This window comes from Chlorocebus sabaeus, chromosome 12, assembly GCF_047675955.1.
Source record: "Chlorocebus sabaeus isolate Y175 chromosome 12, mChlSab1.0.hap1, whole genome shotgun sequence".
Lineage (NCBI taxonomy): Eukaryota > Metazoa > Chordata > Mammalia > Primates > Cercopithecidae > Chlorocebus > Chlorocebus sabaeus.
This window is the reverse complement of record NC_132915.1, coordinates 64,884,902-64,911,844: the sequence shown is the minus strand read 5'-3', so window position 1 is coordinate 64,911,844 and position 26,943 is coordinate 64,884,902. Positions and strand designations below refer to the sequence as shown.

General features: G+C 46.9%; 1 protein-coding gene across 1 annotated transcript; it reads right to left on the bottom strand.

Moving 5' to 3' along the window:
* Positions 1 to 19,621: 19,621 nt before the first annotated feature.
* On the bottom strand, positions 19,622 to 21,572 carry CCIN (calicin). The gene has a single exon (XM_007968753.3). It carries the CDS (start codon positions 21,454 to 21,456, stop codon positions 19,690 to 19,692), a length of 1,767 nt encoding a protein of 588 aa, XP_007966944.2. The 5' UTR covers positions 21,457 to 21,572; the 3' UTR covers positions 19,622 to 19,689.
* Between the last annotated feature and the right edge of the window lie 5,371 nt (positions 21,573 to 26,943).

Here is a 26,943-nt window from a genome sequence, read left to right as displayed (position 1 = left end):
CCTTTTATGTGTTTGCCCTGGCTTTATAAATTTAAAATATTTAACTCTTTCAGCCAGCCTGGATTATTTGCTCCCTTAGAGCCCACAGATTTACGGTAATTGATTCAGTCCACTCCGATTTTTCTCGCCCATAAGTATTTTTATTTAAAAATGAATATATCTTATTTTCTTCAACGAAGCACTTTTGCAGCCATTACGTCTTTTCAGAGCTAGACAGAAGTTACTAAACCTGGAAAATTCCTTAAGGATCACTTGCTTCAAAGGGAAACACGGTGGCCCTGCTGTTCAAGGGGCGTCAGTCACCCAGGGAGTCAGTGACCAAGAGGAAACGCCTGTCTCCTGGGGACTTCCAAGATACTAGCTACAGTCTCTTGTGTTTACACCTTTCCTCGCTAAGGACAGCAGGAAAAAGAAAGTTCAGTGTTTCTTTTTAAATCAGGGAGATGTTAATAGCTACATGGCTGATTTTGTCTACACCGTAGAAATAACAGTGATTCCAGTTAATCATGCTCATGTTGAGGGGGTGCGCTGATGCAGGGGCCACCAGAAGACCTCCTTCACCAACACCACCACCCCCCTGAGAAATGAAAAGCCAAAAAAAGAAACCAAAAAACCAGCCAAAGGTCAACAAGAAGCTTCCAGAGAGAGCAGGGGACAAGAAAGTTTTGTTTTAAAAAAAAAAAAAAACGCGCATATCTTTGATGACAAAAAAAAAGGGATAGTTATGAAGGAAAAATGAAGCAAATAAAAACTATTTAAAGCATATGTTTACTTAAAGCATAATTTTAAAGTCATTTAAAGTATGAGCTATAGGAAAGTATTGAAGAAAAACATTTAAGAAAGTTAAAATGTTAGGGTCTGCAATTGATTCTGTTTCCCCTGTCTATTGTTTTGTGCTCATCCCTAACATACATTTTCAACAGTGCATGAAGTATTTTCACATTAGCCTTGACATGGTCTCATGAGGAAGAGAGGGGCAGGGACTACTATGAGAGAGCCCAAGGAAGACAACTTTTAGTTGCTCACAACAGTAGTAGCTCCGGAACAGACAGCACTTTTTCTGGGGAAATGCATGACTTTGGGAGAAGCTCTCCTGTGATTCCCTTGTTAGAGGAGGCATTACATATTATGCAAAAGCAACAAATATGTATACACTCAGAATTGGAGGAATAGCTGATGTATTTACAGATGATTTCACAGAGGTGGCTTGGAGCTCAGTTTTGAAATATGGGTAAAATTTAGAAGTCAATAATGAGGGTCTAATGTTAGTGTCATGTAAAAGTTCAGAGGTGGGAAAATGTGTGGCATGTTTTGGGGACAGTGAGTAAATTAGTTGGAGTCTGAGGGGCTCAGCAAGATAAATAATTGAAGGTAAATCTGGGGACAGATTCCGGAGCCCTGAAAGCAGTCCATGTTAAGGAGTCTTAATGGCAATAAGGAACCGTGAAGTTTTCAGATAAAGGAATGTTTTGATCAACTGCTTCTTATGAGGTTAATCGAGTCCCTGGGTGCAGGATGGATGGGGCAGAGGCTGTGGGCAGAGATGTCAGGAGTGACATGATGAAGGTCTGGGCAGGGCAGAGGTATGGAACTGAGTGGGGAGCATTAATGGGAAAGCAGGTCCCAATAGGGAAGTGGCTAACTTGGTGACTGACCAGAGGTAGGGGCTGGGAAAAAGGCAAGGGGAAAGGATGGGGTCATAAATCAAGAATCTGTGAAATTGCCAGAACCATTAGTTTGAGGGCTTTAGGGGAGCTCAGGTGATTGCCAGGAGACAGAAGATTTAGGAAATGTCCAGAAACTAGAAGTGTATAACCTGCCATGATCCCTGGTGGACTGAAAGAGTGGGGTGGGCAACAGGAATAAAAGACAAGAGATAAAAGAGTATATTTGGAAGAAGAGGTCAGGGGCACTTTGCCTCTAGTGGACAAGGGCCCTGAGCTTTACATAGCCCTTCGTATTTATTAGGCAAAAGGGATAGTGAGAAAGGGGGGGTGATTGTCAGGTAATTGTCAGTCGGAGGTTTAGTTCACAGCAGGCTTGCGAGACTACATCATTTGAACAGTAAGTGCTATATTTCTTAGATAACTTCAAGGAGCCCTGCACCAGGGAGTGATGTCCATCAGCAAACCTTTTGGTGGCAGGTGCGTCCTACATTCATGACAATCAGTTTGCTGTTTGATCATATAGCCTCCAGTGGAATGCTGAGTTGGCCATGATCCCTTTGGCCTTTTCAACTCCCAACAGAAGTGTGTACAGGAGAGAGTGGGACCACAGATGGAGACTAGAGAGGGAAGGACAGACCTAAATCTTGGAGGATGGCTATATGCGAAGGAAGTAGAGGGGTGGGTCAGAGAGATTGGAGAGAGTTCAGTTAGAGCTGGGTGATGGAAGTCAAGGAGAGTTTGCAGAAGGAAGGAGTGACTAGCAGAAATGTGAAGAATGAGAGCTGAGCAGATGCTCTTGGCCATCAAGTTCCCTAGTCACCTTGGTGAGACATATGAGTGAATGCTAGGAGTGGAAATCAGTTTGCACTAGGTTGAGGGGTGGAAGCATAGTGGACATCTGTTGGTTCTGTCTGCCTACATCCAATTCCCTTTGTTCTGATACCAGCACTCCAACATTCCTTTGGGGAACCATTCTTCCTCATTTTTAGTTTTATGGTCTAGACTGAGCAGACCACCCCCAGGTGACCCAGGCCTGGCCAATTAGAACATCCCATTCCCTGCCCAAATGATTGGTTTGGGAATGGACAAGCGAGTCAAACTAGGCTCATGAGACTCAATTCCAGGACTGTTACTAGAATCTTAGAGAAAGAGTTACTCTTTCTGCTGGAGCTGACAAGCAGGCAAAGTGTAAGCTTGGAGCTTCTTGTGGTCATCTTGTCATCAAGAGGAGAGATTGAGAATGAGAATGAGGTCAACATGGAGGAACGCAGAGAGTGAGAAAGACAACGTCCTATTGGTATCATTGAGGACCTGGATTCAGCCATGCTTGAAGTGAAAGATCTACTTCTGTACTTTTCGGCTCTGTGAACAAATAAATTCTATTTCTTTTTTCCCTTAAGACAATTTTGAGTTGTGTTTCTGTGATAAAGAATTCTGCCTAATCTAAGCCAGGCACAGTGGCTCACGCCTATAATCCCAGCACTTTGGGAGGCCGAGGTGGGTGGACCATTTGAGGTCAGGAGTTCGAGACCAGCTTGGACAACATTGTAAGAACCTGTCTCCACTAAAAATACAAAAATTAGCCAGACATGGTAGCGCGCACATGTAATTCCAGCTACTCAGGAGGCTGAGGTAGGAAAATCGCTTGAATCCAGGAGGTGGAGGTTGCAGTAAGCCAAGATAACACTGCTGCACTCCAGCCTGGGCAACAGTGTGAGACTGTCTCAAAGAAAAAAAAAGAATTTTGCCTAATATAGAATGAGAAGTGAGGGCACATTTAAATGTAGAAGACATTAGAAAAGTTTGTGGCCAGGTGCCGTGGCTCACACCTGTAATCCCAACACTTTGGGAGGCCGAGGAGGGTGGATCACCTGAGGTTGGGAGTTTGAGACCAGCCTGACCAACATAAAGAAACCCTGTCTCTACTAAAAATACAAAATTAGCTGGGCGTGGTGGCGCATGCCTATAATCCCAGCTAACTCGGGAGGCTGAGGCAGGAGAATCACTTGAACCCAGGAGGTGGAGGTTATGGTGAGCTGAGATCACACCATTGCATTCCAGTCTGGGCAACAAGAGTGAAACTCTGTCTCAAAAAAAAAAAAAAAAGTTTGCAATGAGGGCTGGACACAGTGGCTTATGCCTACAATCCCAGCACTTTGGCAGGCTGGGGCGGGCAGATCACTTGAGGCCAGGAGTTTAAGATGAGCCTGGCCAACATGGCAAAAACCCACTTTTACTAAAAATCCAAAAATTAGCCAGACATGGTGGCATGTGCCTGTAGTCACAGCTATTGGAGAGGCTGAGGCATGAGAATTGCTTGAACCTGAGAGGTGGAGGTTGCAGTGAGCTGAGATCATCCCACTGCACTCCTGCCTGGGTACAGAGTGAGACTCCATCTCAAAAAAAAAAAAAAGAAAGGGGAAAGGAGGAAAGGAGGGAGAGCTGTGGCTGGAGAGGGCTCTAAGGTTGGGGTTATGTTTAGGTAGGAGAGACTTGAATGCTTGAACACAGTTGTATGCTGAAGATAGAAGTTGAAGTTATAGAAGAAGGAGAGACGGTGGAAAGGATGGGCTAAGGAGGAAGGATTTTAGAGGCAGAGATAAGGCTGAGGACAACTCTGAGGGACTCAATTGCTCCAGTAAAGTGAAAACCAGTAGAAAAGAGAGGAGAGGTTTAGAACCACCAAGGGGAAGCTCAATAGACAATGGCCAAGAAAAACCTAGAAGGACTATATTGTTCCAGAGAAACAGAATCAATAGAAGATGCATAATATGTATACATGTATATATATTCATATGCTGGGGAACAAAATATCACGGATTGGGTGGCTTAAACAGCAAAAATTAATTTTCTCACTGTACTAGAGGTTAGAAGTTCAAGATTAAGGTTCCAGCTGATTTGGTTTCTAGTGAGGGCTCTCTTGTTGATTTGCAGATGGCCACCTTCACTCTGTCCTCACATGGCCTTTTCTCTTCTGTCTCTTATAAGGGCACTAATAGTATTGGATCAGGGCTCCACCCCATATTACCTCATTTAACTTAATTAGTTCCTTAGAGGCCTCTACTCCAAATATAGCCACACTTGGGGTTAGGGCTTCAACATGAATTTCTGAGGGGACACAAATACATAATCCATAGTAATGTGTATACCTCTGTGAATGTGTATCTACATACATGTAGGCACACATACATGTATCTACGTGCATGTAGGCACACATACGTGTATCTACATGCAAGTAGGCACATACGGTATCTACATGCATGCAGGCACATATATGTTTACACACATACATGCGGGCACACACATATGTATATACACATGTACACACATGTATACACATACACACGTACATGTATATACACATGTATACATACATACATATACACACATGCATGCACATGTGCACATACACACATGCACACATGTATGTATATGCACATGCGTGTATACAAACATGCATATACACATGCATATGCACATACATTTATATATACATGTATGTATATGTATGTGTATATGAATACATGCATGCACATGTATATATGCATACATGTATGCATACATAGATGTACATGCATGTATGTAGACATGTATATACACGTGCATGTATATATACATACATATATACATGCATGTATATGCACATGCGTGTATACATACAGGCATATACAAACACACATACATACCTGTATACATACATGTATGCATGCATATACACACAGGTATATTTATATGCATATACATGCAGGTATATATACATACACATACACGCAGGTATATATACATACACATACACATATGTATACATACACATACAGACATGTATATATACATACACCTACATTCACATATATATGTATACATACACCTATGTACGTATATGTATACATACATACATAGAGAGAGACTGAGAGTGAGACAGATAAAGAGGGGCACAGGCACAGAGATTTGTTTCAAGGAATTGACTCACATGATTGTGGAGCCTGGCAAGTCCAGAATCTGCAGGCTAGGCCAGCAGGCTGAAGTCCCAGGAAAGAGTCAATGTTGCAGTTCAAGTCCGAAAGCAGTAGTCTGGCAGAATTCCTTCTTTTACAGGGAAGTCAGTCTTTTTTATTTTTTTCTTTCTTTTTTAAAATTAAAGTCTTTGGCTGGGTGTGGTGGTTCATGCCTGTAATCCCAGCACTTGGGAGGCCAAGGTGGGTGGATCACTTGAGGTCAGGAGTTTGAGGCCAGCCTGGGAAACATGGAGAAACCCTGTCTCCACTAAAAAATTCAAAAATTAGCCGGGCACAGTGGTGGGCACCTGTGATCGCAGAGACTTTAGAGGCTGAGGCTCAAGAATCGCTTGAACTGAGGAGGCGGATTTTCAGTGAGCCGAGATCACACTATTGTGACAGAGTGAGACTCCATCTCAAAAGAAAAATAATTAAAGCCTTTGACTGATTGTATGAGTCCTGCTTACATTACAGAGGATGAACTGCTTTACTCAGAGTTTACTGATTTAAATGTTAATCTTTAAAAAAAAAAAAACCTTTGGCCGGATGTGGTTGTTCATGCCTGTAATCCCAGCACTTTGTGGGGCTGAGGTGGGCAGATCACTTGAGGTCAGGAGTTCGAGATCAGCCAATATGGTGAAACCCTGTTTCTACTAAACATACAAAAATTAGTTGGGCGTGGTAGTGGGCGCCTGTAATTGCAGATACTTGGGAGACTGAGGCAGGAGAATCACTTGAACCTGGGAAGCAGAGGTTGCAGTGAGCCAAGACCATGCCATTGCACTCCAGCCTGGGCAACAAAAACCAAACTCTGTCCTCAAAAAATTTAGCCATGCATGGTGGTGAATGCCTGTAATCCTAGCTACTCGGGAGGCTGAGGCAGGGAGAAATGCTTGAACCCAGGAGGCAAAGGTTGCAGTGAGCCGAGATCATGCCGCTGCACTCCAGTGTGAGTGACAGAGCGAGACTCTGTCTCAAAAATCAATCAATCAATCAATCTTCATAGGAAAATCTAGAATAATGTTTAAAATTTTTAAATTTTTGGCCAGCTGTGGTGACCCATGCCTGTAATCCCAGCACTTTGGGAGGCCGAGGCAGGCATATCACCTGAGGTCAGGAGTTCGAGACCAGCCTGACCAATTGGTGAAACTCCATCTCTACTAAAAATACAAAACTTAGCTGGGCAAGGTTGTGTGCACCTGTAGTCCCAGCTACTCAGGAGGCTGAGGCAGGAGAATTGCTTGAACCTGGGAGGCAGGGGTTGAAGCGAGCCGAGATCACACCACTACACTCCAGCCTGAGCGATAGAGTGAGATTCTGTCTCAAAAATAAAAATAAAAATAAAAAAGGTAAAATTTTTAAATTTTTAATTTTAATTTCTTTGTATTTATTTATTTATTTTTATTATTATTATATTTTTTTGAGATAGAGTCTCGCTCTGTCACCCAGGCTGGAGTGCAGTGGCGTGATCTGAGCTTACTGCCAGCTCTGCCTCCCGTGTTCACGCCATTCTCCCACCTCAGCCTCCCGAGTAGCTGAGACTACAGGTGCCTGCCACCACGCCCGGCTAATTTTGTTTTTGTATTTTTAGTAGAGATGGGGTTTCACCGTGTTAGCCAGGATGGTCTCAATCTCCTGACCTCGTGATCCGCCCACCTTGGCTTCCCAAAGTGCTGGGATTACAGGCGTGAGCCACTGCGCTTGGCCTGTATTTGTTTTTCATTTTTGTGGGTACATATTAGATGTGTTTATTTATGGGTACATGAGGTGTTTTGATACAGGCATGCAATACATAATAATCACATCAGGGTCAATGGGGTATCCATCCCCACAAGCATTTATCCTTTGTGTTATAAACAATCCAGTTATACTTTTAGTTATTTTTAAATGTACTATTAAATTATTTTTGACTGTAGCCATACTGTTGTGCTAGCAAATACTAAGTCTTATTCATTCTTTTTTTTATTTAAAAATAGAGATGGGTCTCCCTCTGTTGCCCAGGCTTGTCTCAAACTCCTGGGCTCAAGCGATCCTCTCCCCTCGGCCTCCCAGAGTGCTGGGATTACAGATGTGAGTCACCACACCTGGCCTACTCATTCTACTTTTTTGGTACCCATTAACCATTCCCACTTCCTCCCTTCCTCCTCCCCCTATAACCCTTCCCAGTCTCTGGTAATCATCCCTCTACTGTCTATCTCCATGAGTTCAATTGTTTTGATTTTTAGCTCCCACAAATAAGAGAAAACATGCTGTTTGTTTTTTTTTTTTTTTTTTTTTTTTTGAGACAGAGTCTTACTCTGTCGCCCAGGCTGGAGTACAATGTCTCAATCTTGGCTCACTGCAAACTCCGCCTCCTGGGTTCGAGCAATTTCCCTGCCTCAGCCTCTTGAGTAGCTGGGATTATAGGCATGCACCACCATACCTGGCTAATTTTTGTATTTTTAGTACAGATGGGTTTTCATCATGTTGACCTGGCTGGTCTCGAACTCTTGACCTCAGGTAATCCACCTGCCTCGTTCTCCCAAAGTGCTGGAATTACAGGTGTGAACTACCACGCCCAGCCCAAAGTTTGTATTTCTGTGCCTGCCTTTTTTAACTTAATGACCTCCAGCTCCATCTACGTTGTTGCAAATGACAGAATCACATTCTTTTTTTATGGTGAATACTACTGCATTGTGTATATGTACCACATTCCCTTTATCCATTTGTCTGTTGACGGACACTTAGGTTGCTTCCAAGTTTTGGCTATTGTGAATAACGCTGCAATAAACAGGAGTGCAGATCTTTTTTTATCTGCTGATTTCTTTTCTTTTGGGTATATCAAGGAGTGGAACTGATTGATCATATGGCAGTTCTGTTTTTGCTTTTTTGAGGTACCTCCAAAGTGTTGTCTATAGAGATTGTACTAATTTACATTCCGACCAACAATGTCTAAGGGTTTCCTTTTCTCCACATCCTCACCAGTGTTTGTTTTTGTCTGTCTTTTGGATAAAAGCCATTCTGATTAGGAATTAGATGATATCTCACTGTAGTTTTGATTTGTATTTCTCTGGTGATCAATGACGTTAAGCACCTTTTCATATACCTGTTTCCCATTTGTATGTCTTCTTTTTTTTTTTTTTTTTTTTTTTTTGATAGAGTCTTACACTGTCGCCCAGGCTGGGGTGAAGTGGCATGATCTCAGCTTACTACAACCTCCGCCTCCCAGGTTCAAGTGATTCTCCTGCCTCAGCCTCCCGAGTTGCTGGGATTATAGGCATACGCTACCATGCCTGGCTAATTTTTGTATTTTTAGTAGAGACAGGGTTTCACTATGTTGGCTAGGCTGGTCTTGAACTCCTGACCTCGTGATCCGCCTGCCTCAGCCTCCCAAAGTGCTGGGATTATAGGCGTGAGCCACCGCACCTGGCCTGCATGTCTTCTTTTGAGAAATGTCTATTCAGATCTTTCACCCATTTTTAATTGGATTATTAGATTTTTTTCCTATAGAGTTGTTTGAGTTTCTTATATATTCTCCTTAGTCCCTTGTCAGATGGGTGGTTCCGCAAATATTTTATCCCATTCTGTGAGTTGTCTCTTCACTTCATTTTGTTGATTGTTTCCTTTGCTGTACAGAAGCTTTTTAACTTGATGTGTCCATTTTTGCTTTGGTTACTTGTGCTTGTGGGCTTTTACTCAAGAAATCTTCGCCCAGTCCAATGTCCTGGAGAGTTTCCCCAGTGTTTTCTTGTAGTAATTTCATAGTTTGAGGTCTCAGATTTAAGTCTTTCATCCATTTTGATTTGATTTTTGTATACGGTGAGAGATAGGGATCTAGTTTCATTCTGCTGCGTATGGATATCCAGTTTTCCTAGCAGTATTTATTGAAGAGACCATCCTTTCCCCAAAGTATTTTCTTGGCACTTATGTCAAAAATGAGTTTACTGCAGATGTATGGATTTATTTCTGGGTTCTCTATTCTGTTCCACTGGTCTATGTATCTGTTTTAATGCCAGTACCATCCATTTTGGTTACATTTGGTTATAGTGTAGATTAAGTCCAATGTTTGTTGATTGGCTTTCTGTCTGGAAGATCGGTCTGGTGCTAAAAGTTGGGTGAAGTCGCCAGCTCTTATTATATTGGGGTCTATCACTCTCTTTAACACTACTGAATTGGTTTATATTAATTTTATCTGGGTGCTCCAGTGTTAGGTGCATACATATTTGCAATTGTTATATCCTCTTACTGAATTGACCCATTTATCATCATATAGTGGCCTTCTTTTTCTCTTCTTATAGTTTTTGTCTTGAAACCTATTTTGTCTAAGTATAGCTACTCCTGCTCTTTTCTGGGTTTCCATTGGCATGGAATATCTTTTTCCATCCCTTTATTTTCAGTCTGTGTCTGTCTTTTGCTTGTTTGTTTGTTTGTTTTAGATGGATTCTCACTCTGTTGCCCAGGCTGGAGTGTGCAGTGGCATGATCTTGGGCTCAACCAATTCTCATGCCTCAGCCTCCCGAGTACCTAGGATTACGGGCATGTGCCACCGTGCCTGGATAATTTTTTATATTTTTAGTGGACACGGGGTTTCACCGTGTTGACCAGGCTGGTCTCAAACTCCTGACCTCAAGCAGTCCGCCCGCCTCGGCCTCCCAAAGTGCTGGGATTACAGGCGTGAGCCACCGCACCTGGTTCACTCTAAGTCTTTTGATTGGTGATAGGGTTTGGCTCTGCGTTCCCACCCAAATCTCATGTTGAATTGTGATCTCCCATGTTGGAGGAGAGGCCCAGTGGGGGACGATTGGATCAAGGGATGGACTTCCCCCTTGCTGTTCTTATGATAGTGAATGAGTTCTCATTAGATGGTTGTTTTAAAAGCGTGCAGCACCTCCCACTTTGTTCTTTCTGTTCCTCCTGCTCCACCATGGTCAGAAGTGCTTGTTTCCCTTTCACCTTCTGCCATGATTTTAAGTTTCCCGAGGTTTCCCAGCCATGCTTCCTGTACAGCCTGAGGAACTGTAAGTCAATTAAACCTATTTTCTTCATAAATTACCCAGTTTCAGGTAGATCTTTATAGCAGTATGAGTACAGACTAACAAAAGTGGTGAGTTTAGTTCCTTAACATTCAGTGTTATGCCGGGCACGGTGGCCCACGCCTGTAATCCCAGCACTTTGGGGGGCAGAGGTGGGCAGATCATGAGGTCAGGAGATCGAGACCATCCTGGCTAACACGGTGAAACCCTGTCTCTACTAAAAGTACAAAAAATTATCCGGGCATGGTGGCATGCACCTGTAGTCCCAGCTACTCAGGAGACTGAGGCAGGAGAATCACCTGAACCTGGGAGGCAGAGGTTGCAGTGAGCTGAGATTGTGCCCTTGCACTCCAGCCTGGGCGACAGAGACAGACTCTGTCTCAAAAAAAAATAAAATAAAATAAAATAAAATTCAACGTTCTTATTGATAAGTAAGGACTTACTCCTGCCAGTTTGTTATTTGTTTTCTGGTTGTTTTGTGGTCTTTTCTTCCTTCTTTTCTTCCTTCCTGTCTTCCTTTTAGTGAAGGTAATTTTCTGTATGGCATGATTTAATTTCTTGCTTTTTATTTTTTGTGTATCTGTTGTATGTTTTCTGATTTCATATTATCCCGAGGCTTGCAAATACTTTTAACCCATTATTTTCAGCTGATAACAACTTAACACTGTTTGCATAAACAAATAAACTTACAAGCAAAAAGAAAACTAATAAAAACTCTACACTTTAACTTTGTCCCTTTGCATTTTTTTGTTGTTGTTGTTGTTGTTTGAGACATACTCTCACTCTGTCGCCCAGGCTGGAGTGCCAGTGGCACAATCTTGGCTCACTGCAACCTCAGTCTCCTGGGTTCAAGTGATTCTCCCACCTCAGCCTCCCAAGTAGCTGGGATTACAGGTGTGCGCCACCATGCCCAGCTAATTTTTGCATTTTTAGTAGACATGGGGGTTTCACCATATTGGCCAGGCTGGTCTCGAACTCCTGACCTCAGGTGATCTGCCCACCTCAGCCTCCCAAAGTGCTGGGATTACAGGCATGAGCCACCGCACGCGGCCTGTCCCTCTGCTTTTTAACCTTTTTTTTTTTTTTTTTTTTTTTTTTGTGACAGAGTCTCATTCTGTTGCCCAGACTGGAGTGTATTGGTGTGATCTCTGCTCATTGCAATCTCTGCCCTCCGGGTTCAAATGATTCTCCTGCCTCAGCCTCTGGAGTAGCTAGGACTACAGGCATTAGCCACCGCACCCAGCCTGTTTGGGAAAGTATTTCTCCTTCATGTTTGAAGGATATTTTCTCCAGACGTTCTAGGGTAATTTTTTTTTCCCTTCAGCACTTTAAATATGTCATGCCACTCTTTCCTGTGGCCTGTAATGTTTCCACTGAAAAATCTGCTGCCAGAAGTATTGGAGCTCCCTTTTATGTTATTTGTTTGTTTTCTCTTGATGCTTTTAAGATCCTTTCTTTGTCCTTGACCTTTGGGAGTTTGATTATTAAGTGCCTTGAGGCAGTTTTCTTTGGGTTAAATCTGCTTGGTGTTCTATAACCTTCTTGTAGTTGAATATTGACATTCTCTAGGTTTGGGAAGTTCTCTGTTATTATCCCTTTGAATAAACTTTCTACTTCTTTCTCTTTCTCTACCTCCTCTTTAATGCCAATAACTGTTAGATTTGCCCTTCTGAGGCAATTTTCTAGATCTTGTAGGTGTGCTTCAATTTTTGTTGTTGTTGTTTGTTTGAGACAGAGTTTCACTCTGCCACCTAGGCTGGAGTGCAGTGGTGCGATCTTGGCTCACTGCAACCTCCACCTCCCAGGTTCAAGTGATTCTCCTGCCTCAGCCTCCTGAGTAGCTGGGATTATAGGCATATGCTACCATGCCTGGCTAATTTTTGTATTTTTAGTAGAGACAAGATTTTACCATGTTGGCCAGGCTGATCTTGAACTCCTGATCTCAGGTGATCTGCCCACCTCAACTTCCCAAAATGTTGGAATTATAGGCGTTAGCCACTGTGCCCAGCTGTGCTTCATTTTTATTCCTTTTTTTGGTCTCCTCTGACTGTATATTTTCTTTTCTTTTTTTGAGACAGTCTTTTTCTCGCCCAGGCTGGAATGCAGTGGTGCAATCTCAGCTCACTGCAAACTGCCTCCCTGGTTGAAGTGATTCTCATGCCTCAGCCTCCTGAGTAGCTGGGAGTACAGATGTGCACCACCATGCCCGGCTAATTTTTCTGTATTTTAAGTAGAGACGGGGTTTTGCCATGTTCGCCAGGCTGGTTTCAAACTCCTGGACTCAAGTGATCTACCCGACTCAGCCTCCCAAAGTGCTGGGATTACAGGCATGAGCCATTGTGCCCAGCCAAGTTTTAATTATTCTTATAATTTATTTATATTTATTGTAATTATTCTTACTTTATAATTTATTATTATAAAAGCAGAAATTCTGAAGTTGAAAAATGCAACTGACAACATAAGAATGCATCAGAGTCTATTAATAGCAGAAATGATCAAGCAGAAGAATTAGTGAGCTTCAAGACAAGCTATTTGAAAATACAGAGGCCGGGCACAGTGGTCCATGCCTATAATTCCAGCACTCTGGGAGGCCCAGGCGGGTGGATCACTTGAGGCCAGGAGTTTGAGACCAGCCTGGCCAACACGGTGAAACCCCATCTCTACTAAAAATACAAAAAATTAGCCAGCCATGGTTGTGCGTGCCTGTAATCCCAGCTACTCAGGAGGCTGAGGCAGGAGAATTGCTTAAGTCAGGGAGGTGGAGGCTGCAGTGAGCTGAGATTGCACCACTGCACTCCAGCCTGGGCAACAAGAGCAAAACTCCATCTCCAAAAAAAAAAAGAGAAAAAAAACTTCTTTTAGGGCCAGGTGCAGTGGCTCACGCCTGTAATCCCAGCACTTTGGGAGACTGAGGCAAGCGGACTACCTGAGATCGGGAGTTCGAGACCAGCCTGACCAACATGAAGAAACCCTGTCTCTACTAAAAATACAAAATTAGCTGGGCCTGCTGGCACATGCCTGTAATCCCAGCTACTCGGGAGGCTGAGGCGGGAGAATCACTTAAACCTGGGAGGCAGAGGTTGCGGTGAGCTGAGATTGTGCCATTTAGATTAGCTTGTTGCTTGGGCATGGGCAGCTTGGGCAATGAGAGTGAAACTCTGTCTCAAAAAAAAAAAAAAAACAACAAAAAACTTCTTTTAAATTATTTCGGTCTCTGTTAAAATTCTGAATTCCTTCTCTATGTTATCTTGAATTTTGTTGCATTTCCTCAAAACAGCTATATTGAATTCACTGTCTGAAAGGTCACATATCTCTGTTTCTCCAGGATTGGTCCCTGGTGCCTTAATGTTTGTTTGATGAGGTCATGTTTTCTTGGACGGTCTTGATGCTTATGGATGTTTGTCAGTGTTTGGGCATTGAAGGGTTAGGTATTTATTGCAGTGTTTGCAGTCTGGGGTTGTTTAGACCCGTTCTTCTTGGGAAGGCTTTCCAAGTCTTTGAAAGGATTTGGGTGTTGTGATCTAAGCCACATCTGCATTAGGGTGCACCCTATGCCCAGCAATGCTGTGGTTCTTGCAGACTCATAGAAATACCATCTTGGTGGTCATGGATAAGCACTGAAAGAATTCTCTGGATTCCTAGGCAGGGGCTCTTGTTCTCTTCCCTTACCTTCCCCCAAACATATGGAGTCTCTGTGTGTTGAACTGCCTGGAGCTGGGGTGGAGTGACACAAGCATCTCTGTGGCCACCAGCACTGGAACTGCTCTGGGTCAGACCTGAAGCCAGCACAGCCCTGGGGCTTACCCAAGGCCCTCTGTAACCACTACCAAGCTACCACCTATGTTTGTTCAAGGCCCTAGGGCTCTTCAATCAGCAGGTTGTAAAGCTAGTCAGGCTTCTGTCCTTCCCTTTAGGGCAATGAGTTCCCCCAGGCCCTGGGAAGATCCAGAGAGGTGTCCTATTGCACTGCTGTGTCACACAGTTCTTCCCACTCTTCCCTCCCCTTTCCATAAGCAGAGGAGCCTCACCCCATAGCCACCACTACAAGCCCACAGGGAGTACTGCCAGGCTACCACTGATGTTCAGTTAAGACCCAAGTGCTCTTTTTTCTTATATATGTATTTCTTGAGACAGAGTCTCTCTCTTTGGCCCAGGCTGGAGTGCAGTGACGTGATCTCGGCTCACAGCATCCCCTGCCTCCCGGGTTCAAGCGATTCTCTTGCCTAAGCCTCCTGAGTAGCTGGGATTACAGGCAAGTGCCACCACACCCACTTAATTTTTGTATTTTTAGTAGAGACAGGGTTTCATGATGTTGCCCAGGCTGGCCTTGAACTCCTGACCTCAAGTGATCCACCACCTTGGCCTCCTAAAGGGCTAGGATTACAGGCGTGAGCCACCGCGACTGGCCCCAAGTGCTCTTCAGTTAGCTGTGGTGAATGCTGCCAGGCCTGGCCTGGGACTCACTCTTCAGGGCAGTGGGCTTCCCTCTGGCCCAGTGCAGGTTCAGAAATGACATTTAAGAGCCAAGGCCAGGAATTGGGGAACTTAAGAGCCTGCTTGGTGCTCTACCCTGCTGTGGCCAAGCTGGTATCTAAGGTTCAGGACAAAGTCCCCTTTACTTTTCCTTCTGCTTCTCTCAAGCAGAAGCAATCTCCCCCTGAGGCCACCACAGCTGGGAATGTGCTGGGTCTCACCTGCAGCCAGTGCGTCTCTGAGTCTCACCCAAGGCGCACAGCTTACCACCTGGGTGTCGCTGCTGGCTTTTCAGGGCCCAAAGGCTCTTTAATCAGCAGGTGATGAATCCTGCCTGGATTGGATTCTTCCCTTCAAGGCAGTAGGTTCCCTTCTGGCCCAGGGTGTGTCTAGAAATGTGTAAGGACTAGGGTCTGGAATGGAGGCTTTCTGACTCTGGCTAGTGCCCTCTCCTACTGTGGCTGAGCTGATATCCAAGGTGCAAGACAGAGTCCTCTTTAGTTCTCCCTCCTGTCCCCAAGCAGAAGGAAGAGTTTTCTTTTGTAGCTGTGAGCTGTCCTGCCTGGGGTTGGAGAAGGGGTGATGCAAGCACTCCCTTAACCAGCTGGCTGGTATCTCAGTAGGTTGCATGCCCCCCAAGTCCAGTGGCTCTGAGCCCAGTTCAGCACCAGGACTCTCCTAGGAATTGTAATCTTTGTGGCCTTCAAGTTCACTCAGGGCCCCAGAGCACTCCACTCAATGGTGGTGAGGTTTGCCGAAACTCAAGCTGCAACTGCTGGCTGGACAATTCCCCCTGGCTTGGGCCAGTGCAAATGCTTCCTCTGTGGTCAGGCAGCAGCTGAGTATAGCCTGGTTCTGTGACAGGGCAGCACTGAGTTCAATGCAAAGCCTCACAATCACTGGGCTCTCCTTCCCCAAGCTCACATATAGAACTCCATGCTATGTGGCTGCTGGAGGATGCTGGCAGCATGGGTAATTCAAGATTGTCTTTCCTACCCTCTTCAGTGCCTCTTTTGGCAATATAAAGTCAAAACCAGGCACTGTGAGTGCTCACATTTTTGGTTCCTATGAAGGTGCTCCCCTTGTGTATATAGTTGTCGAACTTGGTTTTCCTGCAGAGGGAAGACTGGTGGAGCCCTCTATCCAGCCATCTTGCTCTGCCCCCTCAATTTATTTATTTGCGTCATTAATGGCAGGTAGAAAATAAATCAATAAAATAATAAAAAAGGAAATAACAGCCGGGCACAGTGGCTTATGCCTGTAATCCCAGCAATTAAGGAGGCAGAGGCATGAGGAAAGCTTGAGCCCAGGAATTTGAGACCTGCCTGAGCAACATAGTGAGATCCCATTCTCCACAAAAAAAGAAAAAGACTAAAATAAAATAAAATACAAATTTAAAAATAGGCTGGGCACAATGGCTCACACCTGTAATCCCAGCACTTTGGGAGGCCGAGGTCAGCAGATCACTTGAGGTCAGCAGTTCGAGACCAGCCTGGCCAATATAGTGAAACCCCATCTCTACTAAAAATACAAAAATTAGCCAGGCATGGTGGTGGGTCCCAGCTACTCAGGAGGCTGAAGCAGGAGAATCCTTGAACCCGGGAGGCGGAGGTTGCAGTGAGCCTGAGATCGTGCCACTGCACTATAGCCTGCACTGTAGTCCTGAGCAGGACTCCATCTCAAAAAAAAAAAAAAAAAATTAAAAAATATGGAATAATGTCTGACTAGCTCTCTAGGTGCCATACTCTAGCCAAGTTGACACATAAAATTAACCATCACAGGCCGGGTGAGGTGGTTCACGCCTGCAATCCCAGCCCTTTGGGAGGCTGAGGCGGGAGGATCACCTGAGGTCAGCAGTTTGAGAGAGCCTAGCAAACATGGCGAAACCCCATCTCTACTAAAAGTACAAAAATTAGCTGGGTGTTGTAGCGGGTGCCTGTAGTCCCAGCTACTCAGGAGGCTGAGGCAGGAGAATTGCTTGAACCCGGGAGGCAGAGGTTGCAGTGAGCCGAGATCACGTCACTGCACTCTAGCCTGGGTGACAAGAGCGAGACGCCGTCTCAAAAAAAAAAAAAAATAATAAAGAAGAAGAAGAAGGGCCGGGTGCAGTGGTTCACGCCTGTAATCCCAGCACTTTGGGAGGCCGAGGCAGGCGGATCACGAGGTCAGGATTCGAGACCAGCCCGGCCAACATGGTGAAACCCCGTCTCTACTAAAATACAAAAATTCGCTGGGAGGAGTAGTGCGCGTGCCTGTAGTCCCAGCTACTGGGGAGGCTAAGGCAGGAGAATGGCTTGAACCCAGGAGGCGGAGGTTGCAGTGAGCCAGTGCACTCCAGCCTGGGTGACAGAGCAAGACTCTGTCTCAAAAAAAAAAAAAAAAAAAAAAAAAAGAAATTAACCATCATAAAAATGATTCCATTTTAGACCATTTGAATGCAGAGTGAGCCCCGCCAACAGGTCTGAGACTCTGAGAAGAGAAAAAGTCCAAGGGGTGTAGGTCTGGGATTGAAAAAGAGGCTAGCCAGGACTTCCAGGACAGTAGAGGCCGAGGGAGAGAATAGTGTGTAGGGAGCCCCTGGCCTGGGTGGGGTGACAGGGATGAGGAGAGCACTTGACAGCCTATCAGGAAAGAGCCCTGGATTCTCAGGGAGGCAGACATTAACCTGTGTAGAATTCCTCCTCAGCACTCTCCCAGGGCAGATCAAGGGCCACACAATTATTTCTGAAGGGTACTGGCTGAGAGATTAAGACAGAGTTCCCACCTTTTAAAGCAACAAATGCCGGGCACAGTGACTCACGTCTGTAATCCCAGCACTTTGGGAGACCGAGGTGGGAGGATTGCTTGAGCCCTGGAGTTCAAGACCAGCCTGGGAAACAAAGTGAGACCACATCACCACAAAAAATTAAAAAACAAACAAAAAAACCTCCCCAGGTGTGGTGGCAAGCACCTGCAGTCCCAGCCCCTCAGGAGGCCGAGGCGGGAGGATCCCTTGAGTCCAGGAGTTTGAGGTTGCAGTGAGCTATGATTTCACCACTGCCCTCCAGCCTGGATGAGAGAGTGAGATTCCATCTCAACAACAACAACATCGAAAAAGCAAAAATTGATCTTAGCTAGGAGAAAGGCAGTAATCAATGCTTATAAATTACTGTATGATAGACGCTGGCGGTGACAGGGTCTAGGGAGGTGGCCAGGGCAGCAGAGGGCAAGCACTGAAAAGATAGGAGAGAGGCTAGTCATATGTAATTGGGAAGCCCCAGAAAAGTGGTTTTTGTTGGGATCCTAAAGGGCTACACACTAAGAATAAAGGTGGAAATAGACTAAAGCCTAACTTTGAATCATATAATGCCTCGATTGAATTAAAGCAATCCAGGCTTTCTAGTGCCCTTAGTATAGCTGCTTGCCAAATGCAAAAGTAGATTCTTTTTTTTTTTTTGAGACAGAGTTTCACTCTTGTCACCTAGAATGGAGTACAGTGGCGTGATCTTGGCTCACTGCAACCTCTGCCTCCAGTGTTCAAGCGATTTTCCTGCCTCTCAGCCTCCCAAGTAGCTGGGATTACAGGCATGTGCCACCATGCCCTGCTAATTTTGTATTTTTAGTAGAGACGGGGTTTCACCATGTTGGTCAGGCTGGCTGGTCTCAAACTCCTGACCTCGGGTGATCCACCTGCTTTGGCCTCCCAAAATGCTGGGATTACAGGTGTGAGCCACCACCCCTGGCCTTATTATTATTTTTTACATTAGAAACGGGGTCTCACTTTATTGCCTAGACTGGCCTCAAACTCCTGGGCTCAGGTGATCCTTCTGCCTCAGTCTTCTGAAGTGTTGGGATTACAGGCATGAGCCACTGTGCCCGGCCAGGATATGTATCTTTCTTCTCACTTTACTGGCCTCTCTTTTATCTCCAGTCCCTCAGACTCATATTCCTGGAGAAAGTTCTCAATGTAGTTCGCTTACCAGAAACAATTGTAAGGAACCTCCAACTTTCCCACAAATGAGACACAAACTACCGTAGCTGCATGGGCAAATACAGTAGCCAAGTAACCTTTGCCTCCCCTGTTCCTTCTGCCTTCTTTTCTGAGCCTTGCCCAGATCACTTTTTCCTTCCTGGCCATGAGGTTCCTCTCTTAGACCTGGGACGGGTCCTCATCTGCTTTTGCGGAAGACCTGAGGGAAGCGGGTGCTGGAGGAGCTTGATACTTCACAGCTCTGAGCGGATGTTTACCTGCTGATCTAGCAGATGCCTGAGAGGTAACCACAGAGGTACAGAATAGGGGACAGACATCGCCTTGGTCGGTGCCTGGGAGGGGACTCAATTCCACCCACCAGGGGTTCCTTTCCAGTCCCTGTTGGATACCTCCAATGACATAGTGGCCCTGAGTTTCCACCCACTGGGAGCAGCCCTACCCTAGGATCTCCACCTTCAGGGCCAAACATGGACTGGAACACTAAGAAGGAAACAACAGGCCATCTTCCTCTCTTTCTCTCATTAAATTGTGAATAATAATGCATTTACTTATTCTCCCACTTAAAATGTTGTTTAAATCCTTTGAAGAATCTTGCAAGGTAGCTTGGCTAGACAGCAGGCAGGACAGTCCAGTGCCTCTGGTGGGGGAGCCAGGGTCTTCCACTCGCCTGTCTTTTGGTCCAGCAAGAAGGCATTTGGATTGATGGTGTAGTCCTTTGTCTGGACATCGCTGGCAGTGGTGACACCCCCACATACAAACACCTTGCTGTCTCCAATGGAGCATATAGCATGGGACACATCCAAGGGACAGTTGTTGGGCAAGAGAGGCACTGAGGTGGTCGTCTTGCTGGCCTTCACTTTCTGCAGATTGATTTCCACGCTCTGCCGGTGGCTGTGCACGCAGAGGATGTTGTCCTGTTGGAAAGAGAGCAGGGGCCGGTGGTTGAACTCAATGGGGAAGGTGATACATTGGACGACGTCCCCAGTGCTAGTGTCAAAGCAGTCCACCACCCCGACCCGGGAGATATAACCTTTCACCAAGCACCGTCCAGTGACAATGTACAGATGCCGGTCACCTTTGGTGATCACGGCGGTGCCATCCATGGGGATGCTCATCTTTCCTGCCAGGCACCAGACTTCCTTCCGCTCATCATAGCGATAGATGTTGGAGACATACCGCCTTGGGGCAATGCTCCCGCCCACTGAGTACACCGTCCCCCCACAGGTCACCATGGTGTGGAAGACAAGCCCGATGGGCAGGTCGGGCAACTTGGTCCAGGAGTTGTCATCCATGTCATACCGCCAGGCTGTCTTCAGCCCTGAAATCTGCTCAGTGGTGCCACCAGAAATGTAGATGTAGCGACTGGCAGAGGTGGCACTAAGTGCTGCTGCCCGATAGGGCATGTCTGAGAGCTTCATCCACAGGTTCTCCTGGATGATATAGGCAAACACTCCATCATTGAACTGGCCATGGGCCTTCTGGCCACCGAGGATGACCACTGAATCAAGCAGGGCCCCTTTCCGCTGGTAGACCAGCAGGCTGCATGGCCGCTCCTGCTTTCGGTCCATCAGGACATTCTCAATCAGGGTTGCATGGGATGAGCTGTTCTCCAAGCCCACCAGCTTGTTGCTGGCAAACACCAGCGTCTTGTTGGAGACGGCATTGAGATTGATGTAACTGAAGAACTTCTTGAAATACTTCTCCCGCTCCTCCTTCCGGAAGTACACCCAATTGATGAGTGCACTGAGAGCCTGGTCTTCATTGAGCACGTGAAGGTTTTCATCACGGAGCAGGCGGCCGAAGATAACAGGGGGACAGCGCATGAAGTGCATGGAGCCCTCAGGACTGGCCCAGTAGTGGAAGTTGTCGCGAATGCCTGAGTAAGCTAAGTCTGATACCTCTTTGAGCTCAAACAGCTCGGCCAAGAAGAGGTAGCGCAAGCAGTTGGCACGGCGGATGGACTTAATAAGGAAGTCATTGCAGTGAACTCGAAGGCGTGGTGTGTTGAAATACTGAGCCCCACGAAGCAGCTCCTCCACGTTTTGCTCGGAGATCACCACTTTGCCGCTATAGAAGTAGTCCAGAAGCTGGTCCACTGTGACCGGGCTCAGATAACTGGAGTCAATGGTGATGAAAAGCTCATCGGTGGTCTTCATGTCATTGCTGGAGATGAGGCTCCTCACCAGCGGGGAGACAGCAGCCAGCACGTTGCGATGTGCAAAGAAGACGTGGTGGTCCACGCTCAGGGCCATGTCCCAGTACTCTTTGCGTTTCCTCTGTCTGTTCAGGTTCTGCAGCATGAAGCTGTTGTAGTTTTTCTCAGTGAATTCCAATTTCATGGTGCTTCTTGTTGGTTGAAACAGATCAGCAGCAGGTACTGGAGAACAGACTTTCTCAGGCCTTTGGGATTCAGATTGATGGTTGTTTGCAGAGCGGTTGACCAGGGAGAAGAGAGGGTGGGTGAGAGGATGATGTCATAGAATGGATGAGGTCATCACAATGCAGGCCTCCCTGAGGCCTGTCTCAGACGCACTGGGCCTTCCTCCCCTCTGATCTCTCCAACCTGCCAAGACCACATACCTTAGCAGGACCTAAAGCCCTGGGCCCAGAGCTCAGGAGGAACCTCAGGGATGGGCAGCAACTTCCAGCTGGGACTTTCAAACCACAGTTCAAGGCTTCTGGAATGTTAGAGCCAGTCTGGGTGGGGCAGTGGGGAGCAGTTTGTGTAGGAGAGATAAGGGGAGATGGAGAAAGGGAAGAGATATCAGACCTTCTGGAAGAATCCTCCCATTTCGAAGGAAACTGAGACCCAGAGAAGAGAAGTCACTTGCCCAAAATCACATAGCCAGTTGGAAGCAGAGCAGGGCCCAGAACTTGAGTAACCTGGCATTTTCCCTACCCTTCCGGAAGCTCCTGACTACCCAGATTTCCCCAGTCTCTGACTCTCAAGTCTCCAAGCACTCCTCCTGCCAAGGCTCCTGGGCATCAGAGAAAAGCTCTGTCCTTTGGCCTCTGACCTTGGTGGCCATGGACATCATTCTCCTTCAAAATAGAGAGGTGGAGGCCACTCCCTGGAGCAAGGATGCAGGAGTTAACCACAAACGGGGGCATGGGAGGGTCTTTAAAGCCCGGATGATTTCAGCTCCATGGCAAACTAGAATATTCCCCCCACATTTCCAAGTGTCCAGTTGGAAGTTGTTGGGGGCTTCAGTGGGTCAGCTTTCTCCATCAAGGGAGGACTTGAGCGAGTTGCTCAGACTTTCTAAACCTCAGTTTCCTCCTCTGTGAGATGGAACTAATATTTCATAGTAGTACCCGCTTCAAAGATTATTATGAGTTTATTTCTATTTTTATTTTTTTGAGACAGAGTCTTGCTCTGTCACCCAGGTTGGAGTACAGTGGTGCGATCTCAGCTTGAACTGCCTTTGCAAAATTATGACCGAGACAGTGAAAGAGATCAACTTAACTGATTCCATCTTGCTTCTAACCTGCAAGCTGTCCTTGTTCATTCCTTGGCAAAGGCTGAACTAACTTTGGGAGAAACCTATATATATAGTTTATAGTTTAAACAAAGACAGGCCTTTCTCAAAGCAGACCTCCTTCTTGCCTGGGGACTAGATTGCCTTTGTAGGACTAACATTAGCCACAAGATTAGAAATTATGGTTTAGGAGTCATGTAGCTGGAGGCTACAAGATTCTAACCTTCCCTAAACTAAGACCAGTGCTTGAGATTCTTTTTTCTTTCTTTTCTTTTTTTTTTCTAGACAGAGTTTCACTCTTGTTGCCCAGGCTAGAGTGCAATGGTGTGATCTCAGCTCACCACAACCTCCAACTCCCGGGTTCAAGCATTTCTTTTGCCTCAGCCTCCTGAGTAGCTGAGATTACAGGCATGTACCACCACACCCGGCTAATTTTGTATTTTTAGTAGAGATGGGGTTTCTCCATGTTGGTCATGCTGGTCTCGAACTCGCGACCTCAGGTGATCCACCTGCCTTGGCCTCCCAAAGTGCTGGGATTACAGGCGTGCGCCACTGTGCCCGGCCAGTGCTTGAGATATTTTGCAGATCCTGCACTTGATGGATCAGCTGGCACCACTCAGATCGATAAACTGGCTCATCTGATCTTGTGGCCCCTGGACCCAAGAACTGATTCAGCCCAAAAAGACAGCTCCGACTCCCTAAGATTTTATCTCTGACCAATCAGCAGCACTCCTGGCTCACTGACTTTCCCCTACCCACCAAGTTATCCTTAAAAACTCTGCTCCCCCAATGCTCCTGGAGACTGATTTGAGTAATAATAAAACTCCAGGCCAGGCGCGGTGGCTCATGCTTGTAATCCTAGCACCTTGGGAAGCCAAGGCAGGCGGATCACCTGAGGTTAGGGGTTCGAGACCAGCCTGGCCAACATGGTGAAACCCTGTCTCTACTAAAAATACAAAAATTAGCCGGGAGTGGTGGTGCATGCCTGCAATGCCTGTAATCCCAGCTACTCAGGATACTGAGGCAGCAGAATCGCTTGAACCCAGGAGTCGGAGGTTGCAGTGCGCAGAGATCGCATCATTGCACTCCAACCTGTGGGCGACAGAGTGAGACTCCGTCTCAAAAAGAAAAAAAAACCCAAAAAACCAAAAATAAAACCCTCCAGTCTCACGTACAGCCGGCTCTGTGTGAATTACTCTTTCTCTACTGCAATTCCCCTGTCTTTTATTACCCACCCACCCCCACATTCCCCCTGTAGCTGAGATTACAAGCGCCTGTCACCATGCCCAGCTAAGTTTTGTAATTTTAGTAGAGACGGGGTTTCACCATGTTGGCCAAGCTGGTCTCGAACCCCTGACCAAATGTGATCTGCCCGCCTCGGCCTCTCAAAGTGTTGGGATTATAGGCGTGAACCACCGCGCCCGGCCTATTATTAGAGTTTAAATGAGAAAAGGACTGGAGAGTAATGGGCTCGTCATAAAGCTCAATGAATACTAGCTGCCGTTTTCTTATTCATATTACACCAGTTCGCCCAGCTCCGGCGTTCGTGGCTGCTCCCTTCACAAAAACTTGTGGTCGTCGTGGTTCTGGTTTTGCGGTAGCTGGGGAAGCTGTGGCTCCCTCGCGTCTCTTCTGGGCCGGCCGCCCGAGTCCAGTCCAGCCACGCGGTGGCGCTGGAGGGCCGTCCCCGCCCCCGAGCGCACCGCCTCTGCGCCAGGCACGACCCCAACTCCTTTCCAGGATGGAAAAGAGGCGCGGCGCGTCCCCTTTTTCGCTTTCCCTCCACGCGCCACCGTACAGAGGCGGCAGCGCCGTGCGGTCCACCGCGACCCTGGAATTCAAACGGCAGGATCGGGGGCTCTCAGCCTGCCAGGACTCATTAGATCTCCCCAGACACACACCTGTCCCCACTTTGCAGATGGGGACGCTGAGCCTCCAACGGAGGCGCGCCCTCCAGAGGCCAGCAGACTGTCTCCGAATCCCAGTAACAGCTAGGGGGATTCCTGATCCCTGCGAGTCCTTTGTAGGGAGAGAGGAGGGTGCCCGCAGACTCGGACAGATTCCTGGCCGGCGTGGGGCTCCCGGAGTCCTGTGGGGCGTCTGTGGCACTGCTATTCGTGCAAGGAGGAGATAAGGGCCAGCTGGAGCGCCGCGGGCGGGCGGGAGGCGGCGGCAAAAGAGCCCATTGCCCCACCCGGACCAGTCTTTGGGAAGAGACCCTAGAGAAGGGCCTGGACTTGCATCTCGCCCAGGCATTCTCGAGAAGGTTCAGGAAGGAGTTGCCTCTCTTATCTCCCCCAATCTGGGTCCAAGCCCCACTCTAGACCCTCGGGCCGTTCTCGGCGTCCTTCCCAGGAAATTTCAGTGTCAGCCTCGGGAATCTGAGCCCTTCCAGCTCTTTCCCTCCGTGGCTTAGTCATATTCTCATTCTCATTGTCTCCCTCCCTCGTCCTTTCATTCCAGACTAGCCTTTTCCTTATTATTAGATTTGGTGACTTGAAAATTATTTGAAAATACCCCCCCACACACACACTTTTTTTTTGTTTGTTTGTTTGAGATGGTCTCGCTCTGTCCCCCAGGCTGGAGTGCAGTGGCCGGATCTCAGCTCACTGCAAGCTCTGCCTCCCAGGTTTACGCCATTCTCCTGCCTCAGCCTCCTGAGTAGCTGGGACTACAGGCGCCCGCCACCTCACCCGGCTAGTTTTTTGTATTTTTTTTAGTAGAGACGGGGTTTCACCGGGTTAGCCAGGATGGTCTCGATCTCCTGACCTCGTGATCTACCCACCTTGGCCTCCCAAAGTGCTGGGATTACAGGCGTGAGCCACCATGCCTGGCCAAAAATACCCTTTTAAACTGAATTTGTCCACCTTCCCACCCTAATGGGATAGAGAGACTTGGTCTCCTGGGATATGATACATGCACAAGGTGAAGGACTTCTGTTTTCCCCATTGGAAGAGGACTTCAATTTCAGCCTCCTCCTCCGGAGACCAGTCTCCCTGGGAGAATAATTAAGCTTGTCATAATGCCTCTTCAGCCCTTACCTTCTGCGAAGCAGCAGCAACTTGGGTGAAGGATGAGGCCTCTTGGTGCTGCTGCCAGACACCTTCTGGCTCCCATGGACATGCAGGTTGGAAGACCTCACCTCCTGGGGCATCTTCACCCAGGAGCAGGGGATGGGTGGGTCAGACCCTGCTGCTTCATACCTCCTTTCCCCTCTCCCCCGCCCTCCCGCCTGCAAGCTTCAGCCTTGGGAGCATTTTAGTGGAGGAGGTGGCCATGCCTGTTTGTTTTTGTTTCGGGTTCCAGAGCACCAAGGCAGGAATGAGCTCTCTCATCAGACACTTCCAGCATTAAGTTGGGTCTGGAGGTGTCATGGGGACCTGAGAGAACTGATAGACCTAACTCCATGTGACAGACCTCGTGCAGGTGGGTAAATTGAGGCTCAGGGAGAGGAAGAGGCTTGCACCCAGAGATCTTCCTCCACCCTCTGGCTACAAAGGAGAGCCGCAGTTTGGTTTGTCCTTGTTCTTTTTGGATTGTGAGGCTTGCCGTCTTCAAGAAATCCTTAAAAGTGAATTAGTGACCACCTGCTCAGCCAGCTTCAGTGTCTGGCATTTCTTTGGCCCAGGAAAGCTCGCCGGTTCAGCTTTTTCCTTAATCCAGCCAACTGTGGGAACAAACTCCAGCCCACAGAGGCGGGCTGCATTCTGGCTTCCACCACCTGGGGGGTGTGTGTGTATTGGGGTGGGGGGCTGACCCGAGGAGCCACCAAGACGTTCATTGGCTGGCAGCTTGCCAGGTAGGGCCAGAAAAGGATCTCAGCAGGGTCTCTTCACCCACAGTCAGCTTCCTGCCAGGATCCACATTTTCTGTTCAATGTCTCTCGTTAGGATGAGACGGTATGATTCTAATCTTTGGGTACCATCAGCTGGTATATCAGTTTTTTTGGAAGCCCTGAAGAAAATGAGGGGCATATTTTAAAGATATACAGATTTAGGCTGGAGCTAGAAAACTCAGGAACATTCAAGAATATTCTCAGCATCTCCTCCTCTTTTGTACCTCCAATAACTGGCTTCTTTGCTTCTATGTATTTCCCATTCATAACTTGGCTTGCAAGTAGCTTTGGTTTGCCATGGCCCTAATTCCAACTCATGGCATCCTTATTTTTTTCAGTTCCACTGGTGAATTCTCTCCACAATTCTTAGCTGAAATTCCCAGTCCATGGCCAGCCTGGTGATTGGCTGCCGTTGGATACAGTGTCCACTCTAGTCCAATCAGTTCTGTGCTGGTGGGTCACATGGCTTAAAACTTGGCCACTTAAGCAACACAGTCCACAGGGAATGGATT